We start from the raw sequence: 13,412 nt of genomic DNA, 5'->3' as shown, positions 1-13,412 counted from the left end.
AATATAACTGCCATATGATCCAGCAATTCCATTCCTAGGGATATATCTGAAGAAATGTAAGTCTGGTTACAATAAAGACACCTGCACACCTGTGTTTATTGCAGCATTATTCACGATATTTGAGCTACAGAAACAGCCAAGATGCCCCACCACTAATGAATGGACTAAGAAAATGTGGTATATATATACAACAGAATTTTATTCAGCCATAAAGAAGAAAGAAATTTTGTCATTTGCAGGTAAATGGATGGAGCTGGAGAACATCATTATAAGTGAAGTTAGCCAAAGGCCGCAGGTTTTTCTTTCATATGTGGAATACAGACCCAATACAAATACAAGAAAAACAGGTCACACTATGGGAGGTCACATACGAGAGAGGGAGAGTAAAAGAAGGAAGTTAAAAAGGTGAATATGGTTGATGTACTTCCTATACAAGAATAAATATATAATTTTTAAACCTGTTGAAATCACCATAAGAAGGGGACTAAGATAAAAAGGAGAAAAATAGAGGAGATGAACCAGTTCGGGTTATAATACATATATACGTGGAAATGTCACAATGAAACTCCCTGTATAGCTATCTTATACAAACAAAAATGTCTTTTTTCAAAAATGGAGAACAGAAAGGTAAAACCAGTCCTGTCTGCAGGCTGGCAACAGTGGGAGGGGAGAGGATAGAAGGAAAGGTATAGGAAGGTGAAATATGGTGGAAATATTACGTTCTTATAAATATAAATGAAATAATGAGACCCGTTGAAACTATCCCAGGAATGGAATAGAAGAATGATGAAATGATGGAGGGGTGAACTCAACTATGATACATTGTAAGAACTTTGGTAAATGCTGTAATGTACTCCCAGTACAACAAGAATAATAATAAAAAGAAGAAACAAGCTTGAAAGGACTTCCAATGGCCAAATTGAGGACAATAAAGTAAACAATAATGGTGAGATTATAAACCAGGGTATAAAATAGGAAATCATGATCCAGTGTGTGTGTGCATACCTGTGCACATGTATGTGACATATATACATATGCATCCATGTGTGTATATATCATGCACTGATGAAGGACTGCGTTTTTGACAGTGGTCCCACAAGGTTATGACAGAACCGAACAAGCCCTACTGCCTAGTGCAACTTTACTTGCATGTGCAACTTTACTTGCACGTGCGTGGTGATGCTGGTGTAAAAAAACCTACTGCTCTGCCAATCATGCATAAAATACAATCCGTAACTTTATGTACAGTGCATAACGTGTGATAGTGACAGTACATGATGTGTTACTGGTTTATGCATTTACTATTCTAGACTTGCTTATTAGAGTTTATTCCTTCCATTCATAAGAAAAAAAAAAAGTTGAGCTGGGTGCTAATGGCTGACACCTGTAATCCTAGCTACTCAGGAGGCAGAGATCTGGAGGATCATGGTTCGAAGCCAGCCTGGGGCAAATAGTTTTCAAGACCCTATCTCAAAAAAAGCCATCACAAAAAGGGCTGGTGGAGTGGCTCAAGGTGAAGGTCCTGAGTTCAAGCCCCAGTACCACAAAAAAAAAAGTTGGACTGGAAGTAAGTCTCAGTGGTTGAGTGCTTGTCTAGCAGTCATTGAGGACCTGGGTTCAATCCCCAGCAACACACACACAACCATTTTAAAAGCACGACATGGTAACACATACCTGTAATTCCAACACTGAGGAGGCCAAAGCAGGAGGATCATGGGTTGGAGGCCAACCTAGGCTCCACAGGAGACCTTGTGTCAAAATTAATTTAAAAGGAATAACTTAAAAATTATGTGCTCCTTCCCCTCCTCCCTTTCCTTTTGACCTCCTCCCCTACTTTCCCCTTCCTCAATTCTTCGTCCTCTTCCCTCATGGTCTCTGAGGACCAGTCCTAGCCTGAGACCTGTCTTGGCCTTGTGGGTGGTGCCACTTCCCACCCACGTGGGCCCCGCAGGCTGCCCGTGCCTGTCCGCTGCGTGGAGGAGCTGGGCCGCTGGGGTTCAGGGGAACATAGTACAGGGGTCCTTGCACTTAATGTGCGTGTGCGGGCGCACATTGGGGGCCTTCACTGCCAAGCTCTGGAGCTTCTTGGTTTACCTTTTGCAGATGCAGACCAGCACTGTAATTCAGTTCCAAACTGTTGGATATAATGTCTTTCCTTTATCTCCTGTGCCCAGGAATCCGCTGGCCCAGGGGAAGAGTATATAGCCCTGGATCTGGATGAGATGCTTATTCACCCCCACCATGATGGTATCTGGGGCCCACAGTGTGGCCTGGTCCACCTTCGGATCCATCCTCAAGATGGTTTTTCTTTGTACATAACAGGCCCCATGTATATTTGTGCCCCTATCCCCTGCTGGGGATTGAACCCTGGGCTTTGCACATACCAGGAAGGGCTGTACCACTTGAGCTATAGCCCCAGTCTTTTCGTTTGTATTTTGTTTTAGACTAGGATCTCCCTAACTTTGCCCAGGCTTGCCTGGAACTCAGGATCCTCCTGCCTCTGCCTGCTGAGTATCCGGGATTACAGGCATGCACCACCACACCCAGCTATGGACCAGTGGCACAGAGCTGGTGGTGTTTACAGCAAGGATGGAGGTTTATGGATCTTCCCTGGCAGATCAACAGGACAACAGCATAAGCTCTCTAAGAAGAGATAGTACAGACAGTCCTGCCCATTGGAGTTGGATAGTTACATCAAGGACTTCTTTGTAGTCCAGTGTCCACTCCAGTAGTATGAGCCCAGGTAACCCCCTCAGGGACTTCCAGGAGCCACTCATATATCAAAATTCCCATCAGATCCTGTTAGACTTACTTATTCACAAGTTTAATCTTTCTCCTGGCTGTTTCCTTCAAACCCTCTCTATAGACTCTTTCCCATCCCTTGGGCATTTCCCATAACTTTTTGGTCAATCTTTGGTAAGAGTAAGTCCCCAAATTACTTTCATCTCCAAGAACCATCTCTTTTAATTGACACTGTATTAATCAAAACTCTGCACTTAATTTAAAGGTAAAGTATCATTAACCTCTCACCCCATCTCCAAGCTGGACTCAGGCCTGTGAGATTGCAAGGGAAATAGACTCAACCACCCTCCTCCCTCTTTGCTAGTCTTGTTCTCGAATCCTGTTCCCCTAAATCTCTTGCGCTGGGCTTCTTTGGACCATTCCAGATCTGGCTTATAGGGGGAGAGCTGGAAGAACGAGAGGAGTAGAAAAGGTCTTATTTAACAGGACAGAGACAGTAGAGTGTGGAGTGTAGGTGCCCCTTGGAAGTATCAGATTTCCCCATGTGGATTTTTATATCATCTATGGGAGTTCCTGGGAGATAACATGAAGAGGGCTCTAAGCGCTGCTTCCTCAAAACACCTTATCTCCAGCCTGGGCACCTTCTCTAGGAATCTACTCTCTCCAAGGGGTTCTCACAGGCAAATCCAAAATGACCAAGTCCCTCCCTCCTCCCTGGGAACATCTCCTGTATCCTTGGCAACTCCCAGTGCATTCTCTTTCTTTCCCTACCTTCTCACTTTGGACCAGATCACCCTACAGATTTTCACACCCATCTCCATGCTGCTTAAATTTCAGGGGACACCAGTTCTCTGAAGCCCCATCTCTCACTTGACTTGAGGTAAGAAAATAGCATTCTCTCCAAAGAAATTCTTCCTTTCCTCCTCTACAACCTCATAACTCTTTGATAACTTCCAGGGGATATGCTAAATTCTTGCAGAGGTAGATCAGAATCTACAGACACTTAATACCTATTGTCTGCCTTTAAAGCCTCAGCGAAATGTTTTAACAACCTGTTCCAGATCTATTTGTAGATCTACATACACAGGTGTGTAGAATGGAAATGTAAAAAGATATATGGATAAAAATACTGAAGGATTCACCCCAACCTAAACTCTTGTACTTGTCTGTCTCTTCACCGATACAGAAACTTCAGGGTCAGGGCGGGGCAAGGGCACCAAACAAAAAAGCAAAAGAAAACCAGAGATCGCACCAAAAGAAAGCAAGTGCATGATCCTATCTAGGCACTTTTACGAAACCACTAATATGCCCTCCCTCCATCATATAAGGCCCAGGTAATGACTGAATTTAGCAGCAGTGTTCCCACTGACAACATAGCCCTTTTGGTTTCTCCCAGATCATTCCAGTGATGGTGAGTGGTGACGCCCATAACAAAGCCCCGAGACTCTGCTGCCCGCTGGGTCAGGACTGTGATAAACTCTATGGCAATAGTGGTAGAATGCCACAGTGACGGAGTCAGAGCCCTGGTTCCCAGTCTGCACATGGCCCTGTCTGGAGTGCTTATTTTTCTGGGAAGAATAAAGATTAGGGACCGGTTTTTCCACCACTTTCCGCAGCTCTGAGCCTTGGGCGCTCAGAACAGCGTCAACAGCGTCCGGCAACCCTGGCACGCCCTCTTCCCTCCGTCCTCTCCCGGAAGTGGCCGAGTCCCGTCGGCCTTCGCGCGCCGCTCCGGGTCGCCGTGGAAACGAAGACAGCCAATCAGCACAGTGCCTCAAGCTCGCCTTGACAACGCGTGGGATTCCAAGCCGCTGGTGCTTCGGTGAGCTCCGGGCATCCGGCCGCGATGCTGAAGGCCAAGATCCTGTTCGTGGGGCCCTGCGAGGTGAGGCCAGGCTCGCCACGGCGGCGGGAACGGCGAGCGGGGCCGCAGGGCCCGGGCGAGCGCGGGGGGCGACCACCGGCAGGAGGTGACAGCTCAGTCCCAACGTCCCCGCCCGACGGGCGCCTCTGGCCTTACCAGGCAACCCCGTATTACAGAGGACGAAGTAGTGAGTGCATCCTTGAAAGCAAATCCTGGGTCGCGTGACTCCCCTTTGTCTCTCCTCCCCGCCACCCCAGGTCATCTTTAATGAATGTGTCTTTAGGACGAGAGAACCAAGAGGGAATGGACTATTATATAGTCTTGGAATCGACTATTATAAGTGGTATTAATGTGTGTGTGGCAGTGGTAATGGTGATTACTACATGTGTACTTCACACCATATACAAAAATAACATTCAGATGGCTTAAAGCTAAAGGTGTTTTTAAAAAACACTATGGAAGGGTAGATGAATATTCTCCAACTTCAGGGCGCATTGGAATTACTTGGGGGGCTTGTTTAAAAGCAGATCGCTGCATCCCACCCCAGAGTTTTGATTCAATAGGTCTGGGAATGATCTCCGAGTTTGGATTTTGCCGATGCTATTGGTTCAGGGTGATGATGATGTGTTGGTTCACAAACCACACATGGAGAATTGCTGTAGTTTCATAGGTGAATATATATAGATAGATGTGTTTTTAATCCTGAGTTAGGGAAGGTCTTCTTAAGCAAAGCACAAAAATGAGGAAGGCTTAGAAGAAATGACAGCGGTGTTAAAGCCTGGGGAAAGTATTAGCAAAATACAAAGCCAGGCTTGGTGGTGCATACTTGTAATCCCAGCACTAGGGAGGCTGAGGCAGGATGATGGCAAGTGCAAGCCCAGCCTTGGGCTGCATAGAGAGACCTTGTCTCAAAAACAAACAGGCCAGGCACTGGTGGCTCACCAGAGCAAAACAGACTGGAGGTGTGCCTGCTCTGCAAGGGCAAAGCCCTAAATTCAAACCTCCATCCCACCAAAAAAAGAACAAACAAACAAAAAACTTTAAGGGCATAGACAAAATATACTAATATACTTCTATTAACAATTAACTGTAGTTCTATGTATTAATGTGTTGGCATATATTTAAAGGCCCATTATGACATATTAATTTGGAAATGCTATTTCATTCTATCCCTTCATGACCCAGTTTTATTTGCTCAAGCTGCAGACTCCCTACCACTTGAACCACAACTTCAGTCAATTTTGCTCTGGTTATTTTGGAGGTGGGGTCTCTCCAACTATTTTCCCGGGCTGGCTTCGAACATCAGTCCTCCCAATCTCAGCTTCCCAAGCAGCTGGGATTACAGGCATGAGCCATTGGAACCCTGCTCATAGAGTTTTATAAGGGCTTACATGTAAGAGATTGCCTCTCTTCTGAGGAATAATTGTGGGGGGAAGGAGGAGTAAACAGCTTTGTTTTATATTCAGGCATATACAGTATTTGTTCAAGAACAATGCAAATATATAGGAAAGATCCGAAAAGGAGATCATAGCTTCAAGGAGGAAATGGGACAAATGGAGAGAGGGGTTTGGTGGAGGGATCAGGAAGGCTGACTTCTTGTTCTGTTGATAGGATTCTGTGTTACTTTTGTGATACATAAGGAGAAGTAGCCATCGGTGAAATTGTGGCACAGCCAGCCAGGAGTCCCTAGAACCTGGGACTGATCTCTGACCTTGATCCCTTTGGTGACCTCAAGTAACTCATTTCCCTTCTCTGAGCCTCAGTGGTTTTGTATCTATAACAGATTGGCTTCCTACACATGTGGAGAGAAGCAGACAAGGGGAGAAACACACAGGATTTTTTTTTTCTGTTCTCTGATTAGTTAACTGAAAGCCAGCCAAAGAAATCACTGTGGGCAAAGGGACTGCTATGCTCCCTGGGTGCCACACCAGTCTATGCCCACCATAGCAGAGCCAGACAAAGTAATCCCAGCCAGAGAGGGTCCTCTGTCCTGGAGATCTCAAAGAGGCCATACATGGCCTGTACTCTGTCACAGCAAGTTCCAGGCCAGCTATGGGGTGGAGGCTCTTTTGTGGTTTATTTTTCTGTGCTTCATCAAGGACCTTTATTCTCTGTCATTTTCACAGAGTGGAAAAACTGTTTTGGCCAACTTTCTAACTGAATCTTCGGACATTACTGAATATAACCCAACCCAAGGAGTGAGGTAAGGCTGCCCAATCTACATTCCAAAGTCACTAGTGGTCACCCACCTCCTACTTTTGGTGCTGCTGGCATCCCAAAAGTACAGTGTTTCCTAAGTAGAGATTGCTGCTGCTGTTGCTGTGTTTTATTTTTAGGATCCTGGAATTTGAGAACCCACATGTTACCAGTAACAGCAAAGGCACAGGGTGTGAATTCGAGCTTTGGGACTGTGGTGGCGACTCAAAGTATGTTTTTCCTCCGAAGCTGGACTGGGGCATGGCTCAAGTGGTAGAGTGCTTGCTTAGCAAGCACAAGGCTCTGGGTTCAATCCCTAGTACCAGGAAAAAAAAAAAAAGAGGGCTGGGGATGTGGTTCAGGTGATAGAGTGCCTGCATAGCTAGTGTAAGGTTCTGAGTTCAAACCTCATTACTGAAAAAAAAAAAAGCAGCAGCTTTGCTTCATCAGATGATTAAAACATCAGGACTGGGGGTGTAGCTCAGTGGTAGAGCACTTGCCTAGCATGGATTAGGTCCTGGGTTCAATCCCCACACTGGGAAAACAAATCTGCCTATTAGGCCCACCTATCTGAGGGGATTGGTGTATTCCTTGGTGACATTTATTGCTTTATAAACTTTAGTGATTGCATTATGATACAATTAGAAGTCATCAATTATTAATAAGATGTATACAGCTAGGGCATGGCTCAAGTGGTAGAGCACCTGCCTAGCAAACAGAACACCCTGAGATCAATTATTAATAAAATGTATACAGCTAGGGCATGGCTCAAGTGGTAGAGCACCTGCCTAGCAAACAGAACACCCTGAGTTCAAACCCCAGTACCACCAAAAAAAAAAAAAAAAAAAAGAGAGAGAGAGAGAAAAGAACAAAAATTACTAAGAAGTTTTTTTTAAAGTACCTAGTTACGGCTAGGGATGTAGCTCAGTGGTAGGACACTTGCCTGGTATGTACAAGGCCCTGGGTTTGTTTCCTAGCATTACAAAAAAAAACTAAAACAGAAGCCAGGATGACATAACCCTCACTCTGATCCCCTCTCTATGTCACAGGTTCGAGTCCTGCTGGCCAGCCCTGATGAAGGACGCTTATGGAGTAGTGATTGTCTTCAATGCTGACATCCCAAGCCACCTGAAGGAGATCGAAATGTGGTATTCCTGCTTTGTCCAGCAGCAGTTCTTACAGGATGCTCAGTGCCTGCTAATTGCACATCACAAACCAGGCTCTGGAGGTGACACAGGAAGCTTGGCTCTGTGTAAGGACACTGGGATTTCTCTCTCTCTTTTTTTTTTTTTTTTGGTGGGGCGGGTTTTGAACTCAGGGCCTCAGGCTTGCTAGCCAGGTGCTCTCACTGCTTGAGCCACTCCACCAGCCCAGCCCATGGAATTTTTCTTCCTCCTTTCTTCTCCATTATTTTGGGCAGGACACTTACATATTTGTTTTGTTTTCTTTGTTTTGGTTTTGGTTTTAGTTTTGAGATAGAGTATTGCTGTGTGGCCCAGGTTGGCCTCAAACTCATGATCCTCCTGTCTCAGCTTCTGAAATGCTAGGATTATATGCATCCACTACCACACCCAGCTTACACTTACATATTTTTATATGTTTTTGAAACAAGCAACTATGTGCAATAACTGAGAACCTGCTGTGTCTCAGCATTTGTTGTTGTCACCATGTCAGTGAGAGTTTGCAGGGTGGAAAATTCATCATCCCCTTCAGGCAAGGAAATGGATACTAAAAGCAGGCAGATAGTAAAACAGGGAGGAACTTGTTTGTAGCCATTCACGGGTCCTATGGAGACATCCTTTCCCATCAGGCTTTTTCCCAAGAAAAGCCTCCCATTCCCACATGACATACACATAACAGATGTGATAAGTGACCCTAGAAAACAACTCAGAAAATACTTAAGAGATAAAATTAGAATACAAAAGAGTCTCTTCTGGTGCTTGTGACAAGGCCCTGAGAGTCTCCTTCTGAGTACAAAGAGAAAGGGCTAGGATGTGCTCAGTGGTACAGCTCTTGCCTAGCATGTGTGAGGCCTATGGGCTCCATTGTGAGCACTGCAGAAACAAAACAAAAGCAAGGAGTATCTGGGAACTGTTGATGTCATTTTTATCCTATTTCCAGGTAGCAGTGTCATGAAATCCTTCTTTGTTGTGTCAAGCAGGACACAACTTATTTTTGGACTTTAGAAAGTTAAACGACCTATTTACTCAGGAGGCAAAGATCAGGAGGATCGCAGTTCAAAGGTAGCCCTGGGCAAATAGTTCCCAAGACCCAATCTTGAAAAAAATATCACAAAAAAAAGGGCTGGTGGAGTGGCTCAAGTGGTAGAGCACCTGCCTAGCAAGTGTGAGGCCCTGAGTTCAAACCCGAGTGCCACCAAAAAAAAAAAAAAAAGCTAAATGAATTGGCTTCTAGAAGTCCCAGATCACTGGGAGCTAGACAGGGCTCCAAGTTCAAACTTCTTGCCTAATTAACCTCATTTCTCTTTTAAGCACCACCCCTGAACAAGCTGAAGCTGGTGCACTCGAACCTTGAGGAGGACCCTGAAGAGATCCGGATGGAATTCATAAAGTATTTAAAAAGTGTCATCAATTCTGTGTCTGAGAGCAGAGACCGAGAAGAGATGTCAATTATCACATAACTTCCCCTGGGAAGTTTCTTCACTTCCCAGAAGAAATCAACTTCTTCCCCTGTGCACATCCAAAATCTCATCCAGCTTCTCCTGCTTTCTCTCCTCCTTTCCTGCCAGAAGGTACCAGTCAGGCAGGAGTTGGCTCACCACCATCTGTCCTTAGTTCATTTAGGAAAATCCTCTCACCGAATTCTGACCTCAGACCTTCCCAAAGACCTAGAAAATCAAGGGATTTTTTTTCATTCCTTCACATACATTAAATTATAACAATTGCAGAGTTGTAACTATCGTTGCCCAAAGATATAACAGTGTATTGGATTGGATGTGATTTTCATTCCTTGATTCATTTAACAAATTCCAAGTGGTTGAGCAGCTACTATATGTGAGTCACTATTCTAGCTGCTGACAATACACAGCATAATGAAACACAAAAATGATGATTTTTTAAATAATAGTAATATAGAGTCAAAGAATTAATTACTAGCCAGGCACCCTCAGCTCCTGCTTATAATCCCAGCTACTCAGGAGGCAGAGATCAGGAGGATCACAATTCAAAACCAGGCTAGGCAAATAGTTTGTGAAACCCTATCTCAAAAATACCCAATTCAGAAAAAGGCTGGAGGTGTGGCTCAAGCAATAGAGCACCTACCTACTGAGTGTCAGGCCCTGAGTTCAAACCCCAGTGCCACCAAAAAAAAAATTACTATGCTTTGGATAAGCAAAAAAAAAATTTAGTTTCTTTTTTTTTTGAGATAGGGTCTCTATTCAGCCCAGGCTGGCCTCACACTTGCTATCCTTCTGCCTCTCTACCTCCTGAATATTAGAATTAGAATCTGGTTGGCACAACCAGATTCTTCATTTTCTGTAGCTGCTATAAATCTCACATGCTCCCATCTCCCAGATATGGAGGGGATCTGGAGTACTGAAAATGTCAAAGGAAGGTGTAATTCATGGATTTTATATCTTAAGAAGTTGCCTACTAACTAAAATTTATTTGTAACATCCAGATGAATATGTGCGGTGTTCTCTGTTGTTTTCAGATACACACAGAGGGACCAAAAATTTGAATTGTCACCACATACACGTCCCAGCTGAGGTTAGTCAAGGGATGCTCTGCCATCTTGTTTCAACCCTCATACTATAAACAAGTATCCTTTTCATGGTCTACCCAGAGCCATGTTTTCACATTTTTGAGCTTTCTGTTGGTGATTTTACTGTTCAAAACGGCCCCAAGCCTAGAGTTGAAGTGTTGTCTATTGTTTCTGAGTACAGGAAGGCTGTGTGATGTGTCTTACAGACAGAATATATGATTTAGGTCAGGTTCCCTCAAGCATGAGATACAGTGTTGATGGCTGTGAATTCAATGTTAAAGGATCAACAGTATATATTAAATAAAGTGTCTTGAGAAAGAAGCATACATGGAGCCACACCTATAATCCCAGCTACTCCGGAGGCAGAGATCTGAAGGATCATGGTTCAAGGCCAGCCCAGACAAAAGTTAGTGAGATTGCATCTCAATCAATAAACCAGGTGTAGTCACATCTGTGATCCCAGAGACATGATGGGAGGCAGTAGGTAGGAGGAGCTTTGTCTGAGGCTGGCCCTGGCCAAAAACACAAGACCCTACCTGAAAAATAACTAAAGCAAAAAAGGATTAAGAGTGTGGCTGTAGTGGCAGAGGGCCTGCCTAGCAAGTGTGAGGCCCTGTGTTCAAAACCCAGCACCCAAAAAAAAAAAGCACACATAAAACAGGGTGTACATTGATCAGTGGATGAAAATATTGTCACAGAGGCTGGCAGGAACCTAACCCTGTATTCCCTCTGAGAGTAATGTTTGATATTCACTCATTCACTGTTCTTGGCAGCTTTATAGAACATTACTACAATTCATAAGAATTGACTCACTGGGCACCCATGGCTCATGCCTATAATCCAGAAGCTGAGATAAGGAGAATGGCAGTTTGGGGCAGCCCTGGAAAATAGTCTGAAAGACCCCATCTCCAAAATAACCAGAGCAAAATGGCCTAGAGATGAGGCTCAAGCGGTAGAGCACCTGCTTTGTAAGCATAAAGCCCTGAGTTCAAACCCCAGTCCCACCAAAAAAATAAAGAATGGACTCTTTCCATCTTTTGCAATTTTCAGGCCTCTTTCACAGTTCTGGAGGTTCCAAAGTCTAAAATCAGTATCAGTGAGTCCAAATCAAGGTGTCACCAAGGCCACAATCCCTGTGGAAGCTCCAGGGGAGAATGTTTCTTGCCATTCTAATGGCTGCTGTAATTCCTTGGTTTGTGGCTGCCTCATTCCAGTGTTCAAGGCAAACATCTTCAAATTCACGTCTGTGCCATCTCCACATTGCCTTCTGTAAGTGTCTGTCTTGGGTCTCCCCCTGCTTGTACTTATCAGGACACTTACAATTGCATTTAAGGTTCACCCAAGCTGGTGGAATGGCTCGTATGGTAGAGCGCCTGCTGAGCAGGCATGAGGCCCTGAATTCAAACCCTAGTATGGACAAAATCCAAAATAAAACAACTAAAAGATTCACTCAGATAATTCAGGATAATCTTCCTATCTATAGATCCTTAATTTATCCAGGTGTGGTGGAATACATTTGTAATCCCAGCACTCAGGTAGCTCAAAAGGTAGAGTGTATGCTTTGCAAGCTCAAAGCCCTGAGTTCAAACCCTAGTCCTATCAAAAATTAAAATTAAAAAAGATCCTTAATCAAATCTGCAAAGAACTTTTTCCCAAATAAAGTAATAGTCACAGGTTCCAGGGTTAGGACCTGATAGCTTTCTTTTTCCCCCTTTAGTTCTAGGGTTGAGCCCAAGGCCTTTCATATACCAGGCAAGCCCTCTACCAGCCTTTTTATTTTTATTTTGTTTTAGAGATGGGGTCTTGCCACCACTTTTGCCGGAGTTGGGCTCAAACTCACAATTCTTCTGTCTCCCTGTCCCAAGTAGACATGTATCACCATGTCTGGCTAGGACCTGATATTCTCAGAGGCCATTATTGAACCTACCACAGACATAGTCTCCTAAGACCCAGAGATGGATGAACAGATTTGGTTGAGAAGATGATAAACGACTAATCCAAGATGACCGGGCAAGTTAGGGAGAGGGACAAGACTAGCTCCCAGGCCTCTGCTCTTTCTACTATCTTGTAACTGGGCAGATGATTCTACCATTGCACAAGAGAGTCACCCTATTTGTGTGTGTGTGTGTGTGTGTGTGTGTGTGTGTGTGTGGCAGTACTGGGGTTTAAACTCAGTTGCTAGTTAGGTGCTCTACCATTTGAGCCACTCCATCAGGTCCTTTCCTGTGATAGTTTTTTGTTGTTGTTTTTTGGGGTTTTTTTGAGATAAGGTCTTGTAATTTTTTTTGCTCAGGCTGGCTTTGAACTGCGATCCTCCTGATCTCTACCTTCTGAGTAGCTAGGATTACAGGTGAGAGCCACTGGCGCCCAGCCAGGAGTGTCACCCTTTGAGAATGAAACTAGTAAAGCAACAATAACCAAAGTGATTTAGTTTGGATCTTTTAAAAAATATATTGTATTCTATTTGTCAGATTGGATAGCTACTGATCTATCTTCAATACTCTCTTTCTAAACCTCTCCATTTTGCTATAAAGCCCATTCAGTAGATTTTTATTTATTTATATATTTTTGGTGGTTCTGGGGATTAAACACAGGGCCTCAACCTTCCTATGCAGGTGTTCTACCACTTGAGCCACTCTCTTAGTCCTATACTTTGGATCTTAAATGCATGACCATCAGCTTTGCACTACTGGAAGGTGGTGGAAGCCTTTAAGAGGTGGGTCCTAGTGGGAGGCTTTTAGGTTCTTGGCAGGGGGTGGGACCCTCAAAGGGGATTCTGGGATGGAATCCCCTTTGCTTCTCTACCACCATGAGGGAAACAGATTTGCTCCAGTATGTGCGCCTACCAGAGTATGCTACCTCACCACAGACCCAAAAGCAAGGTGGC

The 13,412-nt window shown here is 44.3% G+C and overlaps 1 protein-coding gene across 2 annotated transcripts; it reads left to right on the top strand.

The window, feature by feature from the left end:
* The first annotated feature begins 4,469 nt into the window (after positions 1–4,469).
* On the top strand, positions 4,470–11,183 carry Ift22 (intraflagellar transport 22). Of its 2 annotated transcripts, none has more exons than XM_020173690.2 (5): positions 4,470–4,627; positions 6,733–6,809; positions 6,943–7,032; positions 7,852–8,054; positions 9,295–11,183. In XM_020173690.2, the coding sequence occupies exons 1-5, from the start codon at positions 4,589–4,591 to the stop codon at positions 9,441–9,443; spliced, it is 558 nt and encodes a 185-aa protein (XP_020029279.2). In that variant the 5' UTR covers positions 4,470–4,588; the 3' UTR covers positions 9,444–11,183. The 2 variants fall into 2 exon arrangements, with proteins under 2 accessions (XP_020029279.2, XP_073931758.1); XM_074075657.1 differs by lacking the exon at positions 4,470–4,627 and adding an exon at positions 4,683–4,793.
* The last annotated feature ends 2,229 nt before the right edge of the window (positions 11,184–13,412 follow it).

Source organism: Castor canadensis, chromosome 6 (genome assembly GCF_047511655.1).
Source record: "Castor canadensis chromosome 6, mCasCan1.hap1v2, whole genome shotgun sequence".
In the NCBI taxonomy this organism is placed as follows: domain Eukaryota; kingdom Metazoa; phylum Chordata; class Mammalia; order Rodentia; family Castoridae; genus Castor; species Castor canadensis.
The sequence above is the reverse complement of the archived record's forward strand: the minus strand, read 5'-3'. Positions and strand labels throughout refer to the sequence as shown.

What these genes read in the sequence shown, in the direction of transcription:
- Ift22 (XM_020173690.2), top strand. Translation starts at nt 4,589, where the DNA reads ATGCTGAAGGCCAAGATCCTGTTCGTGGGGCCCTGCGAG. An exon ending in AACCCAACCCAAGGAGTGAG is followed by an intron (nt 6,810 to 6,942) that starts GTAAGGCTGCCC and finishes TTTTATTTTTAG; the next exon opens with GATCCTGGAATTTGAGAACC. An exon ending in GACTGTGGTGGCGACTCAAA is followed by an intron (nt 7,033 to 7,851) that starts GTATGTTTTTCC and finishes TCTATGTCACAG; the next exon opens with GTTCGAGTCCTGCTGGCCAG.